General features: G+C 39.1%; 1 protein-coding gene across 1 annotated transcript; it reads left to right on the top strand.

Moving 5' to 3' along the window:
* Nucleotides 1-9: 9 nt before the first annotated feature.
* On the top strand, nucleotides 10-27,871 carry ZNF287 (zinc finger protein 287). The gene is made up of 6 exons (XM_075561044.1): nucleotides 10-347; nucleotides 1,251-1,849; nucleotides 2,572-2,654; nucleotides 7,002-7,128; nucleotides 8,079-8,165; nucleotides 20,815-27,871. The coding sequence occupies exons 2-6, from the start codon at nucleotides 1,447-1,449 to the stop codon at nucleotides 22,380-22,382; spliced, it is 2,268 nt and encodes a 755-aa protein (XP_075417159.1). The 5' UTR covers nucleotides 10-347; nucleotides 1,251-1,446; the 3' UTR covers nucleotides 22,383-27,871.
* The last annotated feature ends 129 nt before the right edge of the window (nucleotides 27,872-28,000 follow it).

The following is a 28,000-nucleotide window of genomic DNA, read 5'->3' as shown; positions in this document are numbered from 1 at the left end:
CGACCGGTCCCCGGGAAGAGGCTCCGGGCAGGGGGAAGGCAGAAGTTGGGTTTCCGACCGCCCGGGCGGGCGCGCGGCGCTCCCCTTCGCACATGCGCAGTGGCGCGGGGGCGAGCGAGCAGGGCCGCCGGGGCACCGTCGGCGCCGGGCGGGGCTGCCGGGACCGGACCGGGGCGCGCGGCTCCGGGCCCGCACACTCTGCGTTTCCTGGGGGAGGCCAGCGGGGAGCCCGGGCGCCGCTGCAGCTGCGCAGCCGGCCCGCCGCGCCGGGGCCCGCGGCCCGCCGCCATTGTGGCCCGTGGCCTCCCTGGCGCTCCGCCTGCTCATCTGCCGGATCCACGCGACAGGTAAGGATGGCCCGGCCGGCGGGCGCGACGGCCCGAGCGGCCCGGGCCGGAGTCCAGGGCGGCCTGGGCAGCGGGCCACGGCGAGGAGGCCGCTCCGGGGCCCGGGCTGAGCGCGCCGCGGGGCTCCCTCTGCCCCCCGCCTTCCCCCGACAGAGGGCCGGGCCTGGGCCGCGCCGCGGGGGGCCGCGCGCACTGGCGGGCGACCCGAGGGCTCAGGTGGCGCCGCTGAGCAGGTGGCGCCCCTTCCCCCCAGGTTAGGCCAGCGCTGAGCTGGGCTTTGCGAATCCCGGGTCGGGTTTATTTTTAAGGGCTTGTGTCCCTAGAATCCCTTCCCTACCCCCCCCCCCAAACCCAGTGCACCCCGTTGCGGTCCAGTGGCTTTCCAGTCAAGGGCTTCAAACCACATCCACCTCTCAGACTTCGAGTTTCTTCCCTGTCCAACCGTCAGACTTTTCCAGCGAAAAGCTGGAATGTGCTGGCATTCACATGCATGGCAAGGCAATGGGATACCTAGTTTCGCTGCCCCCTCCCCAATTCCAATTTATTAAGAAATTCTCCCAGTTTGAGCCAAGAAACAATAGATTAGCCCTCTTGTTGAGAGCTAGTTCAGCGTCTGTAACTTCAAAGACCATAGTACTGGGATTTATTTACCTGTTTCAACAAATTAGAAGTTTCTTGGGCGTTTTGCCCATGAGCCCATAAGTTTTTCCTGTTTTCATTACCCTTTTATGGCAGCGCCCCTCCCAGCCCATCCTCTTGCAGCTTGCAGTTATTTTATGGAGATGAGACCAAAGTAAAGCATGTGTGTGTTTATCGGTGAACTCTGGGAAGTCGGCTTCTGTGTGTACATACAGCGGAGAATGCCAGGAATTCTTAACCTCATGGTTCATTCTTGTGTTTCAGGATCTCATAACCGTCCCTACAAGTTCTGGCTCAGATTTTGTGGCAAAGGCCTCTACCTCTCCCTTGATCTGTTGACCCTCCTGATTCGGGCTCTCTTGATTTAATCCCTTGGTGTCTCTAGCATGAGACTTCAAGCAGTTGACTCACTCCCGAAGAAATAAAAGCTATTTCCAGGCTGACTTACCTGCCCGCAACCATGTTCTCCCCAAGCAAGAGGATGACCAAATCTTTGCGCTCCCAGATCTTTCTCATGTGGAAGCCAGACAAGACTCAGAGTATAGCCCGGAATCTTGAGAAGGAAGTCATTGCGTCAAGATTCGCACGTGGCACTGAGGCATGTCGACAGAATTTTAGGAATTTTCTTTACCCAGAACTCTCTGGTCCTCGCAAGGCATTGACTCAGCTCCGAGAGCTCTGTCGTAAGTGGCTGAGACCTGAGATCCATTCCAAGGAACAGATCCTGGAGCAGCTGGTGCTGGAACAATTCCTGACTATCCTGCCTGGGGAAGTTAAGACTTGGGTGAAGTCCCAGTACCCTGAGAGCACTGAAGAAGTGGTTACTCTAGTGGAGGATTTGGCTCAGCTTCTAGAAGAGGAAGGTGAGAACTGCACATCAGAAAGGGGAGGGGCTCTTGGATGTTTGGAGAAGACAGCGAACACATCAGAAAGTCTCCCCTATAAAGAAATTGGGGATGAAGGACCATCAGCGAGTGAGTGAGAGCAGGGATTTAACACGAGTCCTACCCTGCTTTGATGGCCCCCTTTGATAGCTTGATACCAAACACATGTAAAATTAAGAGATGTTTCATGAGAGGAATAACCAGACACAAGCAACTCACCCCCATGTGTGCCTTCAGAAAGTATACCTGCGGAGGCTTGCACCATTCTGCCAGTCATTTACTTTGCAAATTGGATTTTATGTTAGCATCCTTCCAAAGATGTAGACAAGGGTCCTAAGACCATCCCCTCATTAACTGAAAGGCAGCACACATCTCTGATAAAGGATTTAGTGGAAATTTGTGAGTTTGGTGCAAATACTTAAGCATTCTAGGGCAAACTTGTTTTTAAAGCCTGGTTTGGGATCCTGGGTTAAGTTACTGCCTTTCTCTCCTATTTTGGGGGGTGCTGTTTTGGAGTTCTTCGGAGTTCTTAGTTTAAGAAAGTACCTCTTTGAGAGTGCTTCAGAAAGTTCCTGGGAAAATGGAATTTTTCTACAAACTTCTTGAAGCCTACCTGTATGTGGTAAAGGATTTTGAAACTGAGGAAATGTAGGCTAGTCCAACAGGAATCGTCCCCATCATGGTCTCTTTGTCTTCCCCAGCTCCTCAGAACTCTGTCCTTTCCCAAGAGACCCCAGAGGAAGACAAGGCCACCGCTTTCCAGTCAGGGTGGCTAAATGACCTGGTAAGCAAACTGACTTTGAGTTTTTTCTGTGATTTTAAAATGTATTCTTGATGTATAAAGATATTTCCTAACTCTAAAACATCTAGGGCTTCAAAAGCCTTATCTAGTACCTAAGCATCCTATCGCCCATTCAGTTTCTTAGATATGTTAATAAGGTAGGTAATGAAGTCTATGGAAAATGAGCATGCCCTCTTTTTCTATAAGGCAGCAGGAGTGTACAAGGTTAGGGATTGACTTCCACCGTCAGATGGAACTGGGCTTGGCTCATTAATGTGTGTCTGTCATTGAATATGTGATTTAACCACTCAGTCTGAGCAATTCAAACTTTAATAAATAGAATTTACCTCTTAGATTGTAAGAATTAAATACGATTAAACCCAGATTATAATAGCAATTACCATATATACTCATGTTTAAGCTGAGTTTTTCAGTACATTTTTATGCAGTTTTTGTGGTAAAATTCGGTGCCTCGGCTGATATTCGGGGTGGCTTATGCTCGAGTCTATGTGGTAATAAACAGTGCTGTTGCTGGGTGCTGTCAACTTAGTTCTGAGTCATAGGAACCCTATATACAGAACCAAACACTGCCCATGCCCTGTGCAATTCTCACAGCCATTACTAGGTTTGCGCCTATTGTTACAGCCACTGTGGCACTCCAACTCCTCCAGGGTCTTCCCCTGACCCTACCAAGCAGGATGCCCTCAGGGCCTGGGCCCTCCTGATAACATGAGAAGAAGTCTCGTCACCCTCTCCTCTAAGCAGTTTTCTGTCTGTACTTCTTCCAAGAGATTTAACTGTTCTTTGGTCCATGGTATATTTAATATTCTTCACCAATATCATAATTCAATGCCATCACATCTTTAGTCTCCCTCATGCATATGAGACAATTGAAAATACCATGACTTGAGTCAGGCAAACCTTAGTCTTCAAAACATACTTGCTTTTCGCCACTTAAAATTTTTTCCCCAGCAGATTTCCCCGATGTAATAGATCCTTTGATCTCTTGACTGCGTCTTCCATGGACATTGATTGTGGATCCACAGAAAATGAAATCCTTGACAACATTATCTTGTTTGTTTGTTTTTTATTAGTCCACTTGTGAGGACTTTTGTTTCTTTATGTTGAGGTGTAGGAACTCTATAGTGAAGGCTGTAGTGTTTGGTCGTCATCAGTAATGGCTTCAGCTATTGGCATAGAGTAAGCAAGGTTGTATCGTTTGCATATCAGGTTGCTAATGAGTCTTCCCCCAATCCTGATCGCATATTCTTCATATAGCCTGGCTTCTCCGATTACTTGCTAGCATCTAGATTGAATAATACAACCTGATGCACATTTTTCCCAATTTTAAACAATATTGTACCCTGCTCCTTTAAAGCAGCTGCTGCTTGGTCTGTGTGCAGCTTCCCCATGAATACTGTACTGATATACTGTATACCCACATACTGATACTCAATGTACTGATCAATGTGCATCATAACCATATTACAGATCTTCAGTAATATTTTACTTGCTTGAGATACTAATAATATTGCTTGATAATTTCTGCATTCTATTGGATAGTCTTTCTTTGGAATGATACAAATAGTTTTCTCTTCTAGCCAACTAGCTGCCTTCCAAATTTCATGGCATAGAAGAGTGATCATCTCCAGCTCTGTATTCATTAGTTGGAATAACTCAGTTGGTTTTCTGTCAATTCCTGGAGTCTTGTTTTTCACCAAGATCTTCAGTTCAGTTGGACTTCTTCCTTCAGTATTTGTAGTTCTTGGTCATATGCTACCTTCTGAAATGCCTGTATGTCACCCAGCTCTCTTTGGGACAGTGACTCTGTGTGTTCCATATTCTTCTGATGCTTCATGGACTCATTAATATTTTGTCCATAGAATCCTTCGGTATTACAACTCAAGGTTGAAAAGTTTCTTCAGCTTGAAAATTACCAAACATGTTCTTCCATTTTGACTTTCTAAGTGCAAGTCTTTGTTTATTTTAATTTAATAGTTCACTTTATCTTCTCCAAATGCCCTTTGAATTCTTCTGTTCAGCATTTACGTCATAATTTCTTCCCTTCACTTGCTACTCTTCATGCGAGAAATAGTGTCGGTCTCTTCTGACATCCATTTTGCATTTTCTTTCTGTCCTTTGTTTTTAATGACCTTTGGTTTTCATTTATGATGTCCTGGATGTCATCCTACCACTTGTTTGATATGGTCATTGATATTTAATGTGTCATTTGTCCCTAAGGTGGTCTTCAAATTCAGGTGGGGTATGCTTAATACTCTGGCTGTTATCGAGTTGTTTGCGTTTTCTTTACCTTCAACTTGAACTCACATAAGAGCATTTGATGGTCTTTCCCACAGGTGGCCCCTGGCCTTGTTTTAACTGATGGCAACTGAGCTTCTCCATCATCTGTAGTTCATGATCCCTGTGGATTGCGTCTGGTGACGTCCACGTGGTCACTGTTTGATGTTTTTGAAAAAAAGGTATTTTCCACAAATAAGTCGCTAATCTTGCAAAATTTGCCACGTAATCCCCAGCATCATTTCTGCTGCCAAGGCCATATTTTCTAGCGGCTGGTAGTTCTTCTTTCCCTTTTTTCATTCCAATAACCAGTGGTTATCAGTGCATCTTGTTTGCATGCTTGTTCAGTTTCAGACCGCAGGAGTTGGCAGGAATCACTCGTTCCATCTTTGGCATTGACGGTTGGTATGTAAATTAGAATAGTAGTGGTAGTAACTGGTTTTCGTTGTAGGCACATAATTAGTATCCTATTACTGACAGCATTGTACTATCAGGGTAGATCTTGAAATGTTCTTATTGACAGTGAATATGATTCCATTCCTCTTTAACTTGCCTTCCCCAGCAATTCAGAATCACTAACACGAGTCCATTTCAGCTCACTAATACCTAGGCCATTGATCTTTATGTATTCCATTTCCGTTTTTACAACTTCCAGTTTTCCTAGATTCACACTTCGTACAATCCATATTCCAGTTGTTAGTGGATTGGCAGCTGTTTCTTCTCACCTAGAGATGTGACACATCTACTACTAAAGATCCTAACATTTTCTTCTTCCATCCACATCATTAAGGTGACTCTAATTTGAGGAGATAGCTCCCACATATACTATGTTAAATCAATTTTAAAGTATAACATGAATTTATTCTTAAGACAAAGCTACAGAAGTAAACCCCTTTGGTTCCTGTGTTTATGTATAAAACCCTTCTTTAAATATATATGTGTGTGTGTATGTGTGTGTGTGCACGTGTATATAGATATATATACACACCATAGTGAATGAAGGGGGAAGAGCAGAGTGGAGACCCAAAGCCCATTTGTTGACCACGGGAGATCCCCTCATAGAGGGGTTTAGAAGAGGAGACGGGTCAGTCAGGGTGCGATGTAGTACCGATTAAGAACACAGCTTTCCCCCACATCCTGGATGCTTCCTCCCCCCAACTACCATGATCCGAATTCTACCTTGCAGGCCTGGATAGGACAGAGGCTGTACACTGGTGCATATGGGAGCTGGAGGCACAGGGAATCCAGGGTGGACAATACCTTCAGGACCAGGGGTGTGAGGGGCGATGCTGGGAGAGTGGAGGGTGAGTGGGTTGGAAAGTGGGAACTGATTACAAGGATATACATGTGACCTCCTCCCTGGGAGATGGACGGCACAGAAGGGGGGGAAAGGAGACTCTGGATAGGGCAAGATATGACAAAATAACAATCTGTGGATTATCAAGGGCTCATGAGAGAGGGGGGAGCAGGGAGGGAGGGGGAAAAAAAGAGGACCTGATGCAAAGGGCTTAAGTGGAGAGCAAATGCTTTGAGAGTGATTAGGGCAAAGAATGTACGGATGTGCTTTATACAATTGATGTATGTATATGTGTGGATTGAGGTAAGAGTTGTATGAGCCCCTAATAAAATTTTTTAAAAAGAAAGAAAATTATTAGGGCAAAGAATGTACAGATATGCTTTATACAATTGATGTATGTATATGCATGGACTGTGATAAGAGTTGTATGAGCCCCTAATAAAATGTTTTTTTTTAAAAAACCCTTCTTTAAAAGAGTCCCAATGTGTGCAATCATGAAACTGAAGTTATAATCATTTATTTTATTTTCAAACTTTGGTATCTGTTAGTATCCCTTTCCACTAAGAAATGCCAGAGCCATTGAGAAATATTGTGGAATTGTTCATTCTTTGGGTGATTGAATTGGCTAGATAATCTTTGAGGGCCTGCTCAAGCCTAAGATTTTGTGATTCCCTCATACCACACATCCCCTCAGTGTTTCACTGTTCCTTGTCCCACTATCCTTCAACACAGTTAAACTGTATTTGGCGTTTTAGGAATCGATGAGTTTCATGGATGTAGCTGTGGACATCACCCAGGAGGACTGGGAGCTAATGCGTCCTGTGCAGAAGGAATTGTACAAGACAGTAACATTACAGAACTATTGGAACATGGTTTCTCTGGGTAAGGATAGTCTGTCCCCACTCTTAATCCTAGAATTCCTCCCAGAATATCTTTGTTTTCCCAGTTACAAGTGGGTTGACTGGTTTGCAGAAGGCTATGGATGACCGTGGAAGCCTAAAGGCCATGTGCAGGGTCCCCACGTGGTGAAGCCTCTGGTGTGTCCCTGTGACTGCAGGCCAGGGAGGTGGCCAGCCTTTACAGAGAGCATTGGAAAATCAATTGTAGCAGTGGTTAAAATGAGGCACCTTATTATTTGATCTCCCTTTTGATTCATTGTAAAGTTTTTAATATTTTCTGCCTGCTTTTTGATTGAAATCAAGTTTTCTCTGTTTTGTCATTGTTGGTTTGTTTGCTTCCTGTTTGTATTTTGTAGGATAAGTAAATCTACAGAGGCAGTAACTGGATTAATAATTACCTAGGTGTATGGTAGGGGAGGTTCTAGAGAAATGAGTAGCTAACAACAATAAGTATGAGAAGGAAATGTTCGTAATATGGTTGAATGATTAAATTGTATGATAGGTGAAGTATATGCCAATAAAACTGTTTTAAAAAAGAAATAGATCAGATCCCTGAAGTCATTAGAAGGAGATCTAGGGATGCCTGTTGTCTTCCCATTCTGGCACAAACGTGAATATTTCTTACCCCTTTTTCTAAACAAAAGGTTTATGAGTGAAAGATTACCAAGAATGCTAGTACACAGCTTCAGGGCACTGCAAGCTGTGCCTTGGCACATCCTCTACTTCTCTGAGTGAAGGATGCTTCCCCCATGATCTTCTTGGGTAACAGGAAATTTTTATCCTGTATTGTAAAGGACAATTGCCTAATTCTCTTCTGTGCACGAGTCACTAATTTCTTGAAGAGGTCTCCCTTTCCTGATAGTAAGGGCTAGTAAGGAACCCTGAGCAACTATTTATCTCCAGGTTAAACCTCATTTCTTTTTTTTTTTAAAGGACTTACAGTTTACAGACCAAGTGTGATTCCCATATTAGAAGAACCATGGCTGGTAATAAAAGAAATTTTAGAAGGCCCTAGTCCAGGTGAGTGACTAACCAGTGCATGTGATTCTTTGTACATGGATCCTTAGTATAAAAGAAATGAGGGGGCTTCACAAAGTTCGTGTTTCCATGAATGCAGTTTTTAAATAGAGACTTAAAAATGTGACCAAATTACTCCCCACAAAGGCATCCTCGTCTGTCGAGGACACTGAGCTGTTGGATATTCCTTCTTAAGAGATACTAATAATTGAGGGGGGGAAATGAACTGATGCCAAGGGCTTACGTGGAGAGCAAATGTTTTGAGAATGATGAAGGCAACGAATGTACAAATATGCTTTACACAATTGATGTATGTATGGATTGTGATAAGAGTTGTATGAGCCACCAATAAAATGGTTAATATATAAATAAATTTTGCATAGGCTTAAAAAAAAAGAGAGGTGCTAATAAATCTTAGAAGAGACTATCCACCAAACTTTAGTATTATACCATTTCTCTGCGTGCCTTCTCATTTCTCCCTCCATATAATTCCTAGAGCCTATCCCTCGGGTCCCTGTTTAGGGCCCTTGTTTTGCCATTTCTCCTTCTACATTCAAACATGCATGAATATCCCTAAAAAATATAAAACCTTTTGGAATTTCTCTTATTCTATTCACTGCCAAGCCATTGTTACCTTCATGTCTATTTCCTAATCTTTTCCCTTTTTAAAAATTTTAAAATTAAGTAGATAATATGTTCACATGACTTAAACATATGTATATATCAATACAGCTAAAATCCCCCACGTGTGTGCCACATTCAGCCAGTTTCTGTTTCACCCCAACATGCAACTACTCTTAGTAGTTTCCAGGGTTGGTTTACTGTTTGGTGGGTTGGTTAGTGTTCCATATAAACCAGCATGAAAACATTTTCTTTTTGCTCCACTTTTAAAATGTGAACAGCTTATTGTGTATATAGCTTTGTGTTTGCTCTTTTTTTTTAATTAAAAGAAAGAGTGTACCAAAACAGCATGTAAAAAAGTTCCTTGTTCTATTTTTTATATCTGCCTCTTATTTTACTGTGATTCATGATTTACTGAATCTGTTCATTGTAGATGAAACTATGTTTATTATTTATATCTTCTACAATTCATTGTAAAACTCTTCAAGCCTATAGAAAAGTTACAGGTAAAGGACATTGGATATAATATACTGGATCTATTGGATATATATAACTGGAAGCACCAGTTACTATTATTTAGCCTTTTTTAAGTTAAATTATTTATTTATTGGGGGCTCTTAACATCTCTCATCACAATCCATGCATTAATCCAGTGTGTCAAGCACATTTGCACCAGTGCTGCCATCATCATTTTCAAAGCATCCTCTTCCCACTTGAGCCCCTGATATCAGCCCCCCATTTCTTCCCCCACCCACCCTTCCTCATGAACCCTTGATAAGTTATAGATTATGATTTTCATATCTTACATTGTCCTCCATCGCCCCTCTCCACTTTTCCATTGTTCATCCTCCTCAGAGGGGGTTATAGGTTGATCCTTGTGATCAATTCCCCCTTTCTCCCCCCACCCTCCCTTAATCCTCCTGGTATCTCAACTCTCCTTGTTGGTCCTGAGGGGTTTATCTGTCCTGGATTCCCTGTGTTTCGGACTCTTATCTGTAGCAGTGTGCATACTCTGGTCTAATCCGATTGGTAAGGTAGAATTGGGGTCATGATAGTGGGAGGAAGGAAGCACTAAAGAAGAAGAGGAAAGTTGTTTGTTTCATTGATGCTGTACTGCACCCTGACTGGCTCATCTATTCCCTGTGACCCTTCTGTGAGGGGATATCCGGTTGTCTACAGATGGGGTATTGGGTCTCCACCCCCATTCACACTGGGTGTGATTTTGTTCTGGGTCTTAGATGCCTGGTACCTGATCCCATCGACACGTCATAGTCATACAGGCTGGTGTGCTTCTTCCATGTGGGATTTGTTGTTTCTCAGCTAGATGGCCACTTGTTTATCTTCAAGCCTTTAAGACCCCAGATGCTATATCTTTTGATAGCTAGGCACCATCAACTTTCTTCACCACATTTGCTTATGCACCTATTTTGTCTTCAGCCATCATGTTGGGTAGGTGAGCATCACAGAATGCTGGATTATTAGAACAAAGTGTTCTTGTGTTGAGGGAGTGCTTAAGTCGAGGGCCAATGTCTATCTGAAACCTTAATTCTTAACATATAGATATGGGTACATAGTTCTATTCTCCTCTCATTATAGATAAATATATATACATATGTACATTCCTATATTTAGACCTCTATAAATGTCCTTTGCCTCCTGGTTCCTTCCTCTATTTCCTTTTACTTTCCTCTTGTCCCACCATAATGTTCGGCTTTCATTTGGGTTCAGTAATTCCTTGCTGCTACATTGCCCTTGTTTAAGTCCCACTAGACATCCTGTGCCCTTCTCTCCATTGATTTTAGTTCACTTGTTGTTCCCTTATCTCTAGGTTGGTTCTCCCCCCCACCCCCTTCCCTTCTCCTACCTCCCCTTCTCCCATATCCCCCAGGAACCATTGGTCCTGTTCTTTTCATCATCGAATTATTTATCCCACCTGTCTTATCTAGATAGACATGCAGAGACATTAATAAATGTAAAAACCTAGCAAAGCCAAATATTTTGCCATTTTTTACTCTTTATTCACACATACACTGAACCATTTGAAAATTAGTTTCAGACATCATGTCATCTCATCCTTAAATAGTTTAGCATATATTTCCTAAGAGGATGTACATTTTCCTGCATATAGATACCACCATTAAGGCACAGCAAAACATTGAGCATGTATACAATACTGTCATGGAGTATGTATTGAGCACTCATACTCCTGGTGGCCCCCAAAGTGGCTTTTTTAGCTCATTTCTCCTAATCAAGGATCCAGTCAGGACCCACATGTCCCACATTGTTACCTCGTGTATTTAATCCCTGTTCATCTAGAACTAGTCTCAGCATTTTTTAAAAATCTTTTTACACTATGTTTTTGCGAGGTCCAAACTGGTATCTTTCTGGAAAGTCCCATAATCTAGATTTGCCCAAAATTGCCTCGTGATTGGATTCAGGTTATAAATTTTGCCAAGAATACTATATAAATGATGTACTTTCTATTGCATTCCTCAGAGTGTACATACTGTCAGTTTGATTCAGGTTTGATTAAGGTACTGACTACCAGATCTCTTGATTTTAAAGGTGCATTTTTTTTCTTTGCAGTTAATATTTATGGCATGATACCTGAGGCCACATGACTAGTAACCAATCTTTTACTTAAGGGCTTTAGTATCCACTGATGCCTCTTGCTTAAATACCGTATATACTCGAATATAAGCCAACTCGAGTATAAGCCAAGGTACCTAATTATTACCTGGGAAACCAGAAAAACTGATCGACTTGAGTATAAACCTAGGGTGGAAAATGCAGAAGCTATATTGGTGAGTTTCAATAATCAAAACAAATGAAAATAAAATGACTAAAAATTGAGACATCAGCGGGGTAATGTATTTAAATATTTATTTTAAATAAACATAAATAAAAGGACAACAAGTCATTTAACATTAGTAAACCAGAACAGTAAGTGGAAAATAGGTTCAACAAAAACAATAAGCTAAGAGTACCATTCCCTGAGTTCAATCAGCAACCAAGCTAAAATGTAAAGAGTTAAAATCCTTCAAAACTGGATTCCTCATCATCATCCATTTCCCAATGCAGAGCTTCAGCTAGTGTGAGGTCATCATAGACACTGTCCTCACTGAGATCGCTGTCATCACCATCACTGCTGTCATTTTTATACAAAGAGCAGTCTTCACTGCCATTCATAGCATTACTAATACTACATTTCTGGAAGGCACGTGGCACCATGTCTTCTGGAATGTCTTCCCATGCATCTCGAACCCACTTTGCTATTAACTCTATGTCAGGCTTCATGAGATTTCCTCCTTTTGTTAGTAGAGCTTGACCAGATGAAATCCATTCATGCCACATCCTTTGCACAGGGTCTTTTAAAGGCTTATTCAAAGATACATCCAGAGGCTGCAGTAATGATGTAAGCCCACCTGGAATAACGGCTAAAGTAACGTTAGTAGATTTTGCCAATTTTTTTATGTCATCTGATAGGTGGGCTCTGAACAAGTAGCGATGGCTTTTGCTTTAAGGCTGCTCCTGGTCGTCGGTTCTAAATGTCTTCCAGTCATTTTTTTGTTCCGTCTTCATCCATCCAGCCTTTCACATATGCACACACAGTAATTCTTGGTGGGAAATTCATCTTTTTAGGCAAGGTCTTTCTTTTAAAAGTAATGACAGGACGCAGCTTAGTTCCATTAGCCAAACATGATAGAACAACTGTAAAAGATTTTTTTTCATTTCCTGTGGTTTTTGAGAAAAATGTTTTTTCTCCTAAACTTGCCACAGTTCTGTTACTTGAAAGATCCAAAATCATGGCAGTTTCATCCATATTCCCAATATCTGCCAGGTCATTATTATAAATCCTTCTTTGTTTTATAATAAATGACTGGAATGACATAATTTTTTTCTTCAAGGTTTCGTGGAAATTTCTGGAAAATCCTTGTTCTTTGTCTCAAACATAGTAGGTCAAACCTATTCATGAAGCAGGTACACCATCCTGCTGACGCAGCAAATTTTTCAATGCCTAGTGCTTATATTTGTCATCCTTGGCCATTTGTAGAGCACGTATGCGGATTCCCATGCATGTTACGCATTAACCATTGTGACGACACGCCATAACCCATTTATTCAATTCACTCTCTAGAGCCCCATAAAAAGATGTTAAACCACGACGAGCTTTTTTAGCTTTTGGAATCTGTTCCAAGTCAGCCTTCATTTTCTGCCACTCCCTCACTTGCTTTTCGTCAACACAGAATTCCCTACTTGCAATACTGTTATTGCTCTCTTCTGCTCTTGACACAACCTTCATTTGGAAACCAGCCTCATATGACTGGTGTTTGTTTTGGTTAAAGAGTATCCATTTCTAATAGGATAAAAAACCAAGACTTTGAAAAAACTTTCATGGTAATCCCCCCCTCACGTGTTATCTGGGAGGAGGGGGCGGAGTCCGTGGGGACAGGGGATTCAGGATGTGAATTAACAGAGACCGGAAGGGAGAGAAGGACCACAGACACAGACACATCCTTACTAGTTCAGCTGCCAATGTAAGTGAATCACTGCGGATGCTTCTGCGAATTGGAGCCGTCCACGTTATAGGATGGCTCTGATTGGTTAGATGTGAGTAAACAAACATTCAAAGCCCTGCAGTGTCAGCTGGGCTTTGAATAAACAGAGAAATAGCAATCACCCGCGGCAATCACCGCGAGATAATGGGCACTCTTCCCGTTACGGGGGGTGGGGGTGGGGGGGTGTTACACCTCGCTGGGGTGCCACTGACCCATATATAAGCTGAACCCCAGTTTTTCAGCACATTTTTTGTGCTGAAAAACTCGGCTTATACACAAGTATATACAGTAGGTTACATTACTAGTTGCAAAATGGTGATTTCTTTCATTAGCTTCTTCAAAATGATTCTCTAACATTTACTCATAAAGAATAGCTCTCCCTCCTACCTCATTTTTATGTTTATATATCACTATGAACTAATAGAATTAATTTATCTTAAAGCATATTAATAAGGCCCATTCGTTCTAGTTTTTTATATTTTGCCCAAATTTGGTCAGTAAACGCTACTTCAGCCAGGTCCAGGGCCCTCTTAACATTTCTCCATAGTCTTTGAGTCTTTCCTTCCTTCCCATCATGAAATACTTTGTGGTTTAACTTGTACCTTAGGTCCCAAGGTGGCACATATGGTTACACTTGATTGATGTGCTTAAAGTTTGCAGAACAGTGCAGAATATTTCATTGGCGCCCTAAATTCTTGGAGGAATAATTTCACGACATTCTGCACACTGAGAAACCACACATACTCACTACCATCCAATCAAATCTGACTTTTAGCAACCATATAGGACAGGACATAATTTCCAAGTCTGTAATTCTTTATTGGGGCAGAAAAGCCTCATGTTTCTCTCTCAGAATAGCTGTTGGGTCTGAAGTGCTGGTTTAGAGATGATCAGCTCAACACTTAACACTCACACCGTCAGGGCTCCTTGATCACATAGACAGTGTAATGGAGATGAGCCCGATAGTCTGCCACTCTAGGACTACTTTAATAGGTTTGGGCACCAAGGTAGCATGTAAGGGCTGTAATTTCCCAAGAAGGGACGGTTTATAACTTAGGAATGTGGGGAAACTTCTATCCCTCCAAAGATCACCAAGATTAGTGGAAGGCTTTTTTCCTTGTGTAAGTAAGGGTGGGGTTTATTGGATTTTGTTTTACTTGTCTACCTTGTCCTTACCTAAAGTAGAATCCTCTGTGCAGTCAGCCTTCACTCATTGGCTGAGCTCTGGGCTTTATTGTCTTCCTCCTGAGCCCTTACATCCTCACAGGGCGACATGAAGTCGTCATAGACACAGAGGAACAGTCTCAAGCAGCTGGCATCACCGTTCGCTAACTGCTTGCTTCGTGCTTGTAATCTGTATTTGCTGTTGAAGATGTTTACATTTTTACCAGCTGAGCTGGTAAAATATTTGAAGGGATTTCGGAATGTTCAGAAAATGCAATTAAAAGATAAAAATAATAACTTTGTCAACCTAAGTTCCCTTAAAAGACAAAACACGTTTGAAAGTAGTAATTCCAGGAATTTAGCCCATCCCTAAAAAACTGAGGGTCCTAGCAATTTATCCATGTCAATACAATCTCTTTTTTTTAATTAACTGAAGAAAAAGAGTGCCGTTTTAAAGGTTTTTTATGCTCAAAAACCAAAAAGTTGGAAAGAGCCAATGCAGGGCTATAAAATGACTGGTGATTTCCTATCAAAACTCTCAAAAATTGGTTTTTGTTTTTGTTTTTTTATGAGAGAAATGAGCAAGAGCTTTGTGGTGGAGAAGAATTCTCATAAAGGTTTCCCAGATGTTATTTTCAAAACACTATTAATAAACAGATGTTACTGTTCTCTGTCCCTCCAGAAAGTCAACAAGCAAAGGGCCTTTAGCATCCAAAAATACTGTTTCTGTGACCTTTACTTTCGACCAGTCTGCTTTTGCTCTGACTGGACCACTTCTGCCTCTTGGAATCCATTGTTTTGATTGTGCTTTATCCTCAGAATCATACTAGTAGGGCCATGTTTCATCTCCTGTTATAATTCTTCTTAAGAACTACTTCAGGATCCTGATCCCACATGCTTAAAGTTTTCATTGAAAGTACTGCTGTTGTCTCAGCTGATCAAGGAGCAACAGTTTTGGCTCCCACGGAGCAGAAAGTTTGGTGACCCTTATCAGTCAGAATCATGTAAAACAAACCAGTTGAGATATCTTTGGTCTTTGGCAATTGTTTCTGTTGTTACTCATCAGACATCTTCAATTTTGGTGCAAATAAGATTATTTCTTTAAAAATAGATGTGGATGCACACAACACATGTGCCCGTACATGCACACACACATCCCAGGGGGACAAACAACAGAAATTGTGGGGGAAGGGAGACGCAGTCTATAAGATATGAAAATAATAATAAATTTATAAATCTATCAAGGGGTCACAAGGGTGGAGGGGGTATGGGAAATAGAGGAGCTGACACCAGGGGCCCAAATAGAAAGTAAATGTTTAGAAAATAATGATGGCAACATACGTAGAAATAAGCTTGATATAATTGTTATAAGAGCCGCAGGAGCCCCCAATAAAATGATCTTTTAATAAAAAAAGAGAAAGAAAGTAAAAGCAAACTTTAAAACTTGTAGGAAAAAGTGTAGAGAATATTTTTATGGTCTTGGGAAATAGAGGTTTAAAATATTAAGGCAAGAAAGCTTAACACATCAAGGAAAAAATGATGTGGGTGATCTGTCACTTCGGGCTTCACCTTCAGCATCACCTTGCCCCTTCATAAGACAAGTTATCCATTTGTAACATGTTTAATTTATTTGGGGTATTGTCCCCATCAGCGGTTCATAAGGTGTCAGTTATTTTACCATTCTGCCACCCAAACTTCATCATAAACTTTGTTTTTGTTTCGATGTCAGCAGAATCGGTGATAGAGGTTCTTTTCAGACATCTTTAGTTCCTCACACTAGATCCAATTCACACATGTCAAAACAAGTTGAGTTTATCTTGACACAAGAAAAAAAAAGAAACATACGTAGTTTTAAAAGAATTCACATTTTCCATGAACTTTTTGAATACCCTTCATTTTTAATAAGTTGAGCCTTTGTTTAGGATACTTTGGGAAATGGAAACTTTAGGAAATCCATAAACTGAAGAACTGTATTGGTGTCAGTAGCTATTCATTTCTCAGAACTTTTATAGTTCTTTATATTTATATGGATCTTAACTCCTGAGACTTTCTACTCCCGTAAACAGTTACAGTCATGGAAACCCATGTGGGGGGCGGGGGGATGACGACAAAATGCACGCTATGAGTCAGCATTGATTTGATGGCAGTAAGTTTGGGTTTTCTTTTGGAAAGCATTCTTTGAATATTTCACTCTACATTGATTCCCTTTCTTAGAATTATTATAACACTCTTTGATCCTATTGACCAACAAATCTTACCACGTTTAACCCGCCCTGCCCAGAGATGTACACATACAGACAGACAGCTTAAATTATTCACCAACTTCAGAGCTAATAAAAACAACAGTTCTGACTGGTATATTACCAAAAACTAATTTCGGTTAAATAGTGATTGCAATTTCTGAACTTCTAAATAGATTAAATATATGTTTATAGTAGCAATCTGTTCATTGGTATCATCCAGATTTGTTACTTTAAATTTCTTAATTGTAACTTTAGGATTTCCTTTTTAGGTATATGGTACAATCTACCATTAATTGATTCTGATTATATAGATATTAAATTTGGCTTCTAGTAGTATCTCGCCTTTGTTTAGACCGGTGGTTCTCAACTTTTCGAATCCCGCGACCCTTTAATACAGTTCCTCATGTTGTGGTGACCGCCCCGCCCCCAACCACAAAATTTTCACTGCTATTTCATCACTGTCCTTTTGCTACTGTTATAAATCGGGTGACCCCTGTGAAAGGGTCGTTCTACCCCAAAGGGGTCGCTAACCCACAGGTTGAGAACTGCTGGTTTAGACAGCAGACAGCCTCCTATCCTTCCTAAGTATTACTATATAATCCATTCAAATGTTTATTTTGCTACTTTGTAAGGGGGCATAATAATTCTTAGTATGAAAAGTTATAATAGAGAGGTGGGTGAAGGGAGAGATTAGTCTGGGTAAGACATGAAAAATATCAATAATTTAAAGATTATGAAGGCTTTATTAGGGAGGAAAGAAAAAAAGTTCATTTTTTTCTTATATAAATTGAACAAGCACCCCAAATATCCACTCCTCATGTATCAACATGGCTATGTTCTAATGACCAGGTCACTATGCAAAAATTCTCATGAAAGATGATGACCACAAGATACTACAAAATGGAGGTTGAACGCATCATTATATAACAGGCAAACCACTGAAAATCATAATCATGGCCTTGCTAAGTTGACACATAACCTTAATCATCACAACCAGCATTATTCTCATTTAGCATAGTGTGCATCTAAATTGGAAATATATAAAACAAATTTGTGAGATAATGTAAGGTCAAGTTTTGTCATAGGCCATCATTAAATAAAACTAATTAAGCAACGGTAACCTCATGTATCAGAGTAAAACTGCCTCAACTCACCATTTTCAATCGGTGACTTTCAGGCTGTATTTCCAAAATGTCTCTACATAGACTCACACTTCCAACTTTTTGGTTAGCAGTTGAGTGCATTGATCATTTATATCACCTAAGGACTCCTTATGAAATTAAGTTGAAACTCAGGATTGATGGGACCAATTGAGACAGCAAGTAGAGTAAGGGTCCTGGGGCATACAGGTACTTGGGGGGCATTAAAGGGGAACTGATATCAAGAAGTACAAGAAGGAAGAAAATATTTTGAAACTGATTGTGGTAACATTGTACAACACTGCTTGGTGCAATTGAACTATAGAATGATATAATATCTGTATTAGGTCCAAATAAAATTGTTTTGAAAAATAAAAAATAGGAACAAAAATTAAATTGAATCAAATGAAATTAAGTTGAACCATTTTGACCTACCCCCCAAAAAAAGGGAAATTTCACATGGTTCAAATTCGTAGATGAACGTTGGAAAAGAGGTAGGTCATAAACATTTTGAGAGAAGTATCACATGAAAAGGCCTAGAGTCTGAAATTCACATGGCATCTGTGGAATTTTATGAGGTCATTTAAGTGCTGAGCAAGCTGAATATGAGGACTAGTAAAAGCTATAGAAGTATACCAAAAAATCCCCAAAACCTCACTGCCATCGAGTCCATTCTGATTCGTAGTGACGCTTATAGGATGCTAACCTCAAGGTTAGCAGATTGAAATCACCAGTCACTCTGAGAGACAAAGATGAGGCCTTCTACTCCTGTAGAGAGTTACAGTCTTAGGAACCCACAGGGAAGTTTTACTCTTATCAGGTCACTATTAGTGGTCTAAAATGGCTTATATTATTTTGGAATTGAATGCCAATTAGAGGTATTTTTATTTTTCCTGTTTAGTGTTTATCCTCTAAAACAGTGATTTTCAAACATTAGTATGCATCAGAATTATGTGGAGGATGTATGTGTATATATACATGGATGTTTATCATTGCTGCAAATATGTACATCAGTATGGTGGATCATACAGAGGGAGGTTATTGAAACTTATTAGATATAATCAAACTCCTTGAGGGAATGAATTGCTGAGCCTCAAGGCTCAGGAAATAGCCTCAAGGAACATCAAGGAAAATTAACATCACATAATCAATATTCTACATCCTACTTTGGTGAATAGCAACTGGGGTCTTAAAAATTCATGAACAGCCAATTAAGGTACAATTATTGGCTCCTGAATGTGGTAAAGATTGATGGTATAGGGAGACAGTCCAATGGACATGCAAACATCAGTCTCCATGACCTGAGACCAAAAGAGCTCAATAGTACCTGGCTATCGCTACCAACTGCTCTGAAAAGGGATCTCATTACAAGGTCTTGGGATAGAGGAGAAGGAAAATGTGGATCAAAAATCAAGATTTGAGGCAGCTTACTGGTCAAAGAGAGACTGCTGAAACCCTATAGAATATGGCACTTAGTCACACTTTAGGTCTAGAAATGAACTCACCCCATGGCTCAATTTTCAGCCCAACACTAGGTCTGTACACACAAAACCCACTCCCACAGACTCTTAGTGACCTTATAGGACAGATTAGAGCTGTTCTTTCAGGTTTCCGAGACTGTAAGTGGGTTTTTTGTTTTTTGCCATGAAAATGACTACCATTTATTGAGCAATTACTACATTCCAGGCGCTTTGCAGCTATTTTCACATTGAAATGCCAAGTCCTCTTAATGAAGCCAATTTTTTTCTTTTTTTTTAACCTTTTATTAGGGACTCATACAACTCATCACAATCCATACATACATCAATTGTATATAGCACATCTGTACATTCTTTGCCCTCATCATTTTCAAAGTATTTTCTCTCCACCGAGACTGTAAGTCTTGATAGGAACAAAAAACCTCATCTTTCTACAGAGGAGCAACTGGTAGATTTGAACCACGGCACTTTCCGTCAGAAGCTCATTGTGTGACTTACTCTGCTGCCATTGCTTCACAGGACTACAAGGGGATGGGTAAACACTGGGGGTACGTACTACTAGCATAGACAGTGATTTTACACCAGAAGGGTAGCATTTACCCAAGGACAGCATTCAGGAGGGTAAGGAAAGGTAGAATGGGAACAGATGGGGATCACACTCAGTGAGACAAATCAAAACATATAAATTGTTACATGGCAAACTGAACTGCTATGTAAACTTTTTACCAAACTCACTAAAGTTTTTAAAAGAGAAAAGCCCAGAGGGCTTGCTAAAACAGGATATTCATCTTCCACCCCCTAAGTTGTGACTCACCTGATAATGTAACATTCCCAAGTAAGAGTGATGTGCTCTGAGGATCATGGTTTGAAAAGCATTCCTTTAGGCAGTGGGGATTGACTAGAGATCCTTAAGCATGGACAAAACTTCATGAAATTGCTTTAGGGGCTTAAGTGGAGAGCAAATGTTTTGAGAATGATGAAGGCAATGAATGTACAAATGTGCTTTACCCAATTGATGTATCATGGATTGTGAAAAGAGTTGTATGAGCCCCTAATAAAATGATTCTTAATTGCTTTAGAAAGATTGTGTAACATGCAGGCTAGAAGAGGGAGTGAGTAGTCATGGTGCTCATTTTTGACAAGTCTGGTACATAAATAAATATATGAAGTTGTCCTAAGTGATCCCAATTAGGCTTTTCTATTGCTATCACTTCTGTTAGCTCTGTCACTTAGCTTAACCTGTTTTATTTAGTCTGTGCCCAAATGAAAAGTGACAAGTCTATACTGTTAATAATTTAGTCTCTTCGTTTTATGCCTTTTTATACTCTTTTACAAAGGTTTAAGGGCCGTGTTGTTAGGTGGCATTTTACTATGCTCGTTATTTTGCTTTGCTTTTACTCATTTCCTTTGTCCAAATAGAGGAAAACTTTTTATACTCTTCATTTCAGAATGGCAAACTAAAGCCCAAGAGTGCACTCCAGGAGAGGATGCTTCTGAACTTAAAACAGATGTCTTACAGACCATCAAACTGGAAGAATCATATGGCTATGATGACAGACTAGAAAGGCAAGCAGGAAAAGTCTTCAGGAAAATTCCCACAAATATGATTGATTTTAATTTAATGTCGTTCCTATCACAAGGTGATCTTCCAGTAGAGTGGCTTAGTAAATATGATCTATCTAGAAATAATTTTGAAGAGCACTCAAGCCTAATTGTACAGTTTGATAATGAATCAGATAATAAAACGTCAATATATAATGAAGGTATGACCACCTTCAATCATATTGCATATGGTATTCTACATAAGAAAATATATCCTGGAGAGAAGCCTTACAAATGTAGTGTATGTGGGAAAAAATTTAGAAAATACCCATCCCTCATAAAACACCAAAGTAGCCATGCCAAAGAGAAATCTTATGAATGTGAAGAATGTGGGAAAGCATTTAGGCATATCTCATCCCTCATTGCGCATCAAAGAATGCATACTGGAGAAAAACCCTATGAATGCCATCAGTGTGGTAAAGCCTTCAGCCAGCGTGCACACCTTACTATCCATCAGAGAATCCACACTGGAGAGAAACCCTATAAGTGTAATGACTGTGGGAAAGATTTTAGCCAGCGTGCACACCTAACCATACATCAAAGGACACATACTGGAGAGAGACCATATAGATGCTTGGAATGCGGTAAAACCTTCAGCCACAGTTCATCACTAATCAACCATCAAAGAGTTCATACTGGAGAAAAACCTTACATATGTAATGAATGCGGGAAAACTTTCAGTCAGAGTACACACCTTCTCCAACATCAAAAAATACATACAGGAAAGAAACCATATAAATGCAATGAGTGTTGGAAAGTGTTCAGTCAGAGTACTTACCTTATTCGACATCAGAGAATTCATTCCGGAGAGAAGTGTTACAAATGTAATGAATGTGGAAAAGCCTTTGCTCATTCCTCAACTCTTATTCAACACCAAACTACTCACACTGGAGAGAAAGCTTATATGTGTAATATATGTGGGAAAGCATTCAGTCAGAGTGCAAACCTTACTCAGCATCACAGAACACATACTGGAGAGAAACCATATAAATGCAGTGTTTGTGGGAAAGCCTTCAGCCAGAGTGTGCACCTAACACAACATCAGCGGATTCATAATGGAGAAAAACCCTTTAAATGCAATATATGTGGGAAAGCATACAGACAGGGTGCAAATCTTACCCAACATCAAAGAATTCATACTGGAGAGAAACCTTATAAATGTAATGAATGTGGAAAAGCTTTCATTTATTCCTCATCACTTAATCAGCATCAGAGAACTCATACTGGAGAAAGACCCTATAAATGTAATGAATGTAACAAAGATTTCAGCCAGAGAACATGCCTTATTCAACATCAGAGAATTCACACAGGAGAGAAGCCCTATGCATGCCGTATATGTGGCAAAACCTTCACCCAGAGCACAAACCTTATTCAACATCAGCGAGTTCATACACGTATAAAACATCGTAATTAATGGATATAGGAGGCTTCATCTTGGTTTTATTTTTATAACTTAATCATTTAAATTTTTGTTTGCTGTCTCTTTGTGTTAAAACATTCTAAAGAAATCCAAAAGTGCAATATGTCAGATAACACTCAGCAGAAACGTCCAATTTAATAACAGATACAACCTAATTATATTTAATGTGGGGGAAGAAAAAAAACCCTCAGTTATTTGAGCTTTATTTGATTCCAGTTTAACTTGTTTGAGAAGTTAACCCTATAGGTAAATATATTTGAAAACGTATAATCTTCAAATCCTACTTTATTTCAAGTTCTTCTTAATGAGGCCTTAAAAATATAATTTGGGATAGCTTCAAACAATTAACATTTCACATAGAAAGTAATCCTGGGATTAAAAAAGAAAACCGCTTTCAGGTCTTTATTTCTTTCCAGCTTAATGCCTTAAAAAATGTAGAGAGAGTCCCCCTTCTGTTTTACCTACTACTGTGTGGAGCTAGCCTATTTGAAAATAATAACAATAATTGAAAGTGTCCTGAAGATTCTATAAAACCACTGTTTATACTTTCCTCCAAATACTGAAATATTGAAAGAAGAGAAACAATGAAAGATGATGTGTCAGAATAGTGAAATTAATATGTATATAACCTTGAAACATGTACAGATTTAAACATGCACAAATAAAATACCCCAACCTTAAATTGATTTAAAACAGATTAGTCTTCGTTTCAGTAGATTTTGACATCTAAAGTGATCGTGAAGGTAAAAATAAGCAATCAAGCCCCATCATTTTTACCTGATTCCTAGTTATACTGTAGGAACTCTGTGACCTCACAGTCTAGTTCTTTCATTGAAACACTTTTCCTTGAGCCAGTGCTGTGCTCACTGAATCTTCAGTTGCTGAAAGTTGCAACTGATTGAAGTTTAAAAAAAGTTATTTAAGGAATAAAAACAAACATAATTTTGTCATGGAATAAAAGAACCTAAAATGGGGTGCCAAATGCTACCTTGTCCCAAGACAAGGAATGAAAGCTTTGTAAAGAATATATACTTTGTTGTATACAAAGAAAAACTGATGGGAAACAGATGTGAACTCACTACAGAAAGTGGATTGGGAAAATTAAACTGAAGATCTAAAGTGTGTAAAGAATATATATGTAACATTTAGCATTGAATGTAATTGGGCATGGTTGGCCTAAGAAAGTGACTAGTTAAATAAAAATTCAGCCTCATATAAGAAGAAACTAAAAATGAAGTGAGTGATTTTTTTCAGGGATAATTAGAAATGTGTTACTCCTTCAACATGTAATTAAAATAGGGTTATGCGTGATAGTGGGGAAAATTATATTTCATTAGAAAAACACATTGATACACAAACTATCAATTGATTCAGTAATTAACTACATTTGTGGACCTTAACATCGGAGAAAAAAACTGGCAGAAGGCAAATAAAAATAGGTGTCAAAAAATACTATTGTATTTAATATCCACAGTATTCTGTCCGAATATAGACTATAAGACCATGTTTTGGCCGCCATTTCTCTGCCTTCCATCTTCACAATGTCTTCTCATAAGACTTCCCAGGGTCAAGAGAATCCTGGCCAAGAAACAAAAGCATACTCAACCCATTCCCCAAGGATTCGAGCAAAAACTTGAAATGAGGTACAACTCCAGGAGAAGACATTGGAGAAGAATCAAGCTGGATCTGTACGGAGTCTCTCATGTGACGGCATGCACAAGGCTTTTACCTAGGTTCACTACCATGGTTTGTATGCTTCCACATCGGAGGTTTACAATAAGTAATGTTTGGGGAGAAAAATTAATGAAAGCTGAGTTCATCTTGCTCATACTTGTCTCTTGCACGTAGATGATCACTGTGTTGGTTGAATTCATGAATAAATATGTAGATAAATTAGAGATGAGAATAAAATAGAATTGACTGACATGAAGTGAAATTGTAAAATTAAAAATATTTTTCTTTGTGCCTACATGCAAAGAAATAATTATCAAATATGGATCATTTACTGGATAATAGGAACTGCTTAAAAATTATGAAGAATCAGAAGCCCCAGGTCTTAACAATGATGATAGTCCTGTAAAAATGAGACACCTTTTGCACAAGGAAGTTTTCCTGGCCTAGATACGGAAAAGCTGATGTAAAATCTGATATGCTAAATACCCGTGTAAGCATTAATTGTCCATACAGTTTCGTTTGTACTTAGGTTTATAGAAACCTTTTGCAAATGTGCTGAAAGAAGGGCCTGTTCTTTTCCTGACGACTTGGTTGAGGGTTTTCAATAAGTTGTTGATTTCCCTTGGCCTCATGTTGCTCATCTTCATGGTGTCACCCTTCAAAAAGCACAGGTAGTCTCTAGGTTGATAATACTCAAATTATGTGTGTTCCATAATTGTGTTTAAAAGTTATTTTCAATATGCAAGGGTTTTTTGTGTTTTTTTTTAATGCTGCTTCATGTCTTAAATTTCTCAAAGTGTGGAATACCACAGGTCACGTTTGTGTTTGTATTCTTGCCTTTGTATTTTATGTAAATAATGCACTTATAAAGTCTTCCATTGATATATTAAAGCAGTTGATACCCTCATTAAATATTAGAATAATACTGAAGAAACCTACATTTTTGTGTGTTTTTCCCACATTTACAGTTTTCTGACCCACATGTACCTCAACAGTTTTTTAACACCTAAGAGTATTTTATTTTTTCATACTTTTTATTAAGATAGTTTTCAAATAAACAGAAAAGTTTAAGAGTGACAAAGTCGACTCGATAGCCAGCATCTAGATTTAAAAATTTAAATTTTGCTGTAATAGCTACCGAACAATTTAACGGTAACTTACAAACAGGACATTTTACCCCTATCTACTTAATGATGCATCTCATAAAAATGAGTGTTTTTTACATAAACATAAGACCATTACCTACCTCAAATACTAATAACCATAATATCTAACACATAGTTCATGTTTAAAACTTGTGTTGACTCAGTCAAATTGCACACATTACATTTGATTGTTTGGTCTGTTTCATTTACCTAGAACATCTAATATCCTTTGTTTTTCAAAAAATTTTAAGAGATCAAGTCAACTGTTTTGTAGACTGCCCCGTATTCAAGATATAACCGATAATGTTTGTGTCATTTATCTTGTGTCTGGATGCCCTTTAGTGTCTATGAATTAGAAAGCCCAAAGTCTTGATTCAAGTTAAATGTTTTTAGCACTACCTAAATGTATTTCATAGTGCATCACATATGTCTCATCAATAGGCTGACTCACCACCAATTGTGTGAAATTTTATCACTTGTTTATAACGATATTTCTAGGTAAATGTATGGGGAGGGGCTTCAAAAAGCTTTTGGGAAAGTTTAATTTTTAAAATATTGGAAATTTTTCATGAACTTTTGAAGCCTCATATTTTTCTATTCCTAGTTAATCTGTGAACTGACATTTTGGAAACATGAATATTCTGTTTTTCAACAACTTTTCATGATTAGCTTTAGTATCCATTGCGCCTGAGTCAAATTTAACTAAGATTTGCAAAATCATATTTTTAAAAAATCATCCTTTGTACATTTATTGACTGATTCTCTTCTAAATAAGCGTTTTCTCATCAACTAAGAGCACGTAATGCTCAATTTTTTTATTGCCAATTTTCAGAATAAGGCATCTGCAATGATGACATTATTCTGTGCTACTGTCAATTATGAGCATTGTTTCTGTTGCTCATATTGTCCCAAATATGTCCAGTTAGAGCCACTCAAATGCCTTTAGACAATTTCATCTTTAAGCACTCAGTTGTCTTCTGATCCAAGACACCTCGGGCTCGCCTTGTACTCTGCTCCCCACATGTGAAATGGGACGTTTCTCTGCAGATCCCTGATTTCCTTTAATAGGCGCTACTTAAAACCAAGACCTAGACTCTGGGCATGCTCATTACTATTGGAGTCACATTAACTAGTAGCCTTTTTAGGCTTTCCAAAGTGTTCAACTTAAGTTTTTATAGAGACAATGCTCGGCATTCATTCCATCAGTTGCATAATGCTTAATTATGTAATAGAGGATATAATTACATAGCTGGGATAAACTATTTGGGGAGTAAACAGATGTTAAGTATACAACTAACTTGGGAAGAACAGAAGTATGAGAAAGCAATGAACTTAATCACAGTAAGTTCTGCGCCCATGGGTGTCAGCATTTTACAGAAGGAATGGTGAATGTCAGTTAATCTGGCAAATGTGTTAAAGAGAAGGCAGTTATGAGAGCAACTTACATGTATGATATCTGGTATTTAATGGTTTAACTGTACCACTGATGTGGCTTAATAATTTGCTGTATTTACAAGCTAATTACATTTATCTCCCTTTATATTCTATAAAGGTTTCTGATAAGATTTAAATGTGAATACTGGTCATCTGTACCATATAAATTGAAGCACTCACTTTTTTGGCTTAATCGTTGGTCTTTTTAACTTGAAGACTATTACATTTCATTTGTTGACTGCTTGCTTTTTTCCTGAACAGTTTGCATGTGTCTGTAGTGTCTATGTACTTTTGATACTCTAGTCCTGATAGGCTTTTCAGGCTCTGTAGTTCATCCTTGGGCCAATAACCATGAAGAACTCTCTCTCTGGCCTCTTCTCCCACCAGGTCTTCTTGGCATTGCTGTTTTACTCGTGCTGATCAGTTTCAAACTACTTAATACTTTCTGAATTGTTCATGATAGTTTCAATTATCCATACCTTTGCATGCACACTAGAATGCACCCCCCCTGCTGTTTTGTCCCTTCCCCTAATCCAAAGATAGCTTGTTCTGTAACTTTGAACTTCCTTTTCCAGTAGCACCTATCATATTGTATTTAATAATTTGCTTATGTGTCTGTTTCTCTTGCCAGGCTTTAAGATTTCTAAGGTCCAGAATATCATTTCTGAATTAAGAAAGCCCACTTATCACCTCTGATTTTCAACATTGTACTAGAGATCTTTATCAAAGTAAAAAAAAAAGTAAAGAATTGGTGAAGTATTTATGAATTAAATTATATGATGTTGGGTTTTGCTTGTAAACAATACAGAAAGCAAGAGGAATGAATATCAGGAAAAAAATTGACCCCAGTTGTTGAAGCTAGGATGGATACATGCAGGTTCATTATATTCTTTATTTTTTGTGTATGTTTGAAACTGTCTATAGTATAAAAATTTTTATATGTATATGTATAGATAATGAAGAAGTTAGAGAATGAACAGGAAACATATTAGACCCAAAAAGTTTGAAATGAAAGCCATGTATAAGGTAAAAAAACACAAAAACACAGTGACTGTTACACATCAGCAATAGTCAATTGGAAAATGTAAGGAAAAGGAAAACTCACGTTCAAAATAACACCCACAAGATGCTAGAAATAACCCAGTAATAAATTTTAATTAAGTCCTATATAAAGATTATAAAGCTGTACTGAGAAATGTAAATATAGGAAATATGATTTGGGGTATGAGCATAGGAAAAACTATATTGAAGATGTCAATTTTCACTTACCTTGAATTAATTTGTTTGGAAATTAATGTTTAAATCCAATATCCTAACAGAATATTTATGAAAACTCACAATCTGAATCTTACATTTGTG

Source organism: Tenrec ecaudatus, chromosome 10 (assembly GCF_050624435.1).
Source record: "Tenrec ecaudatus isolate mTenEca1 chromosome 10, mTenEca1.hap1, whole genome shotgun sequence".
Classification (NCBI taxonomy): Eukaryota; Metazoa; Chordata; class Mammalia; order Afrosoricida; family Tenrecidae; genus Tenrec; species Tenrec ecaudatus.
This window is presented reverse-complemented; position numbering and strand designations above follow the sequence as displayed.

What these genes read in the sequence shown, in the direction of transcription:
- ZNF287 (XM_075561044.1), top strand. Translation starts at nt 1,447, where the DNA reads ATGTTCTCCCCAAGCAAGAGGATGACCAAATCTTTGCGCTCCCAGATC. An exon ending in TCAGCTTCTAGAAGAGGAAG is followed by an intron (nt 1,850 to 2,571) that starts GTGAGAACTGCA and finishes TGTCTTCCCCAG; the next exon opens with CTCCTCAGAACTCTGTCCTT. An exon ending in TTGGAACATGGTTTCTCTGG is followed by an intron (nt 7,129 to 8,078) that starts GTAAGGATAGTC and finishes TTTTTTTTAAAG; the next exon opens with GACTTACAGTTTACAGACCA.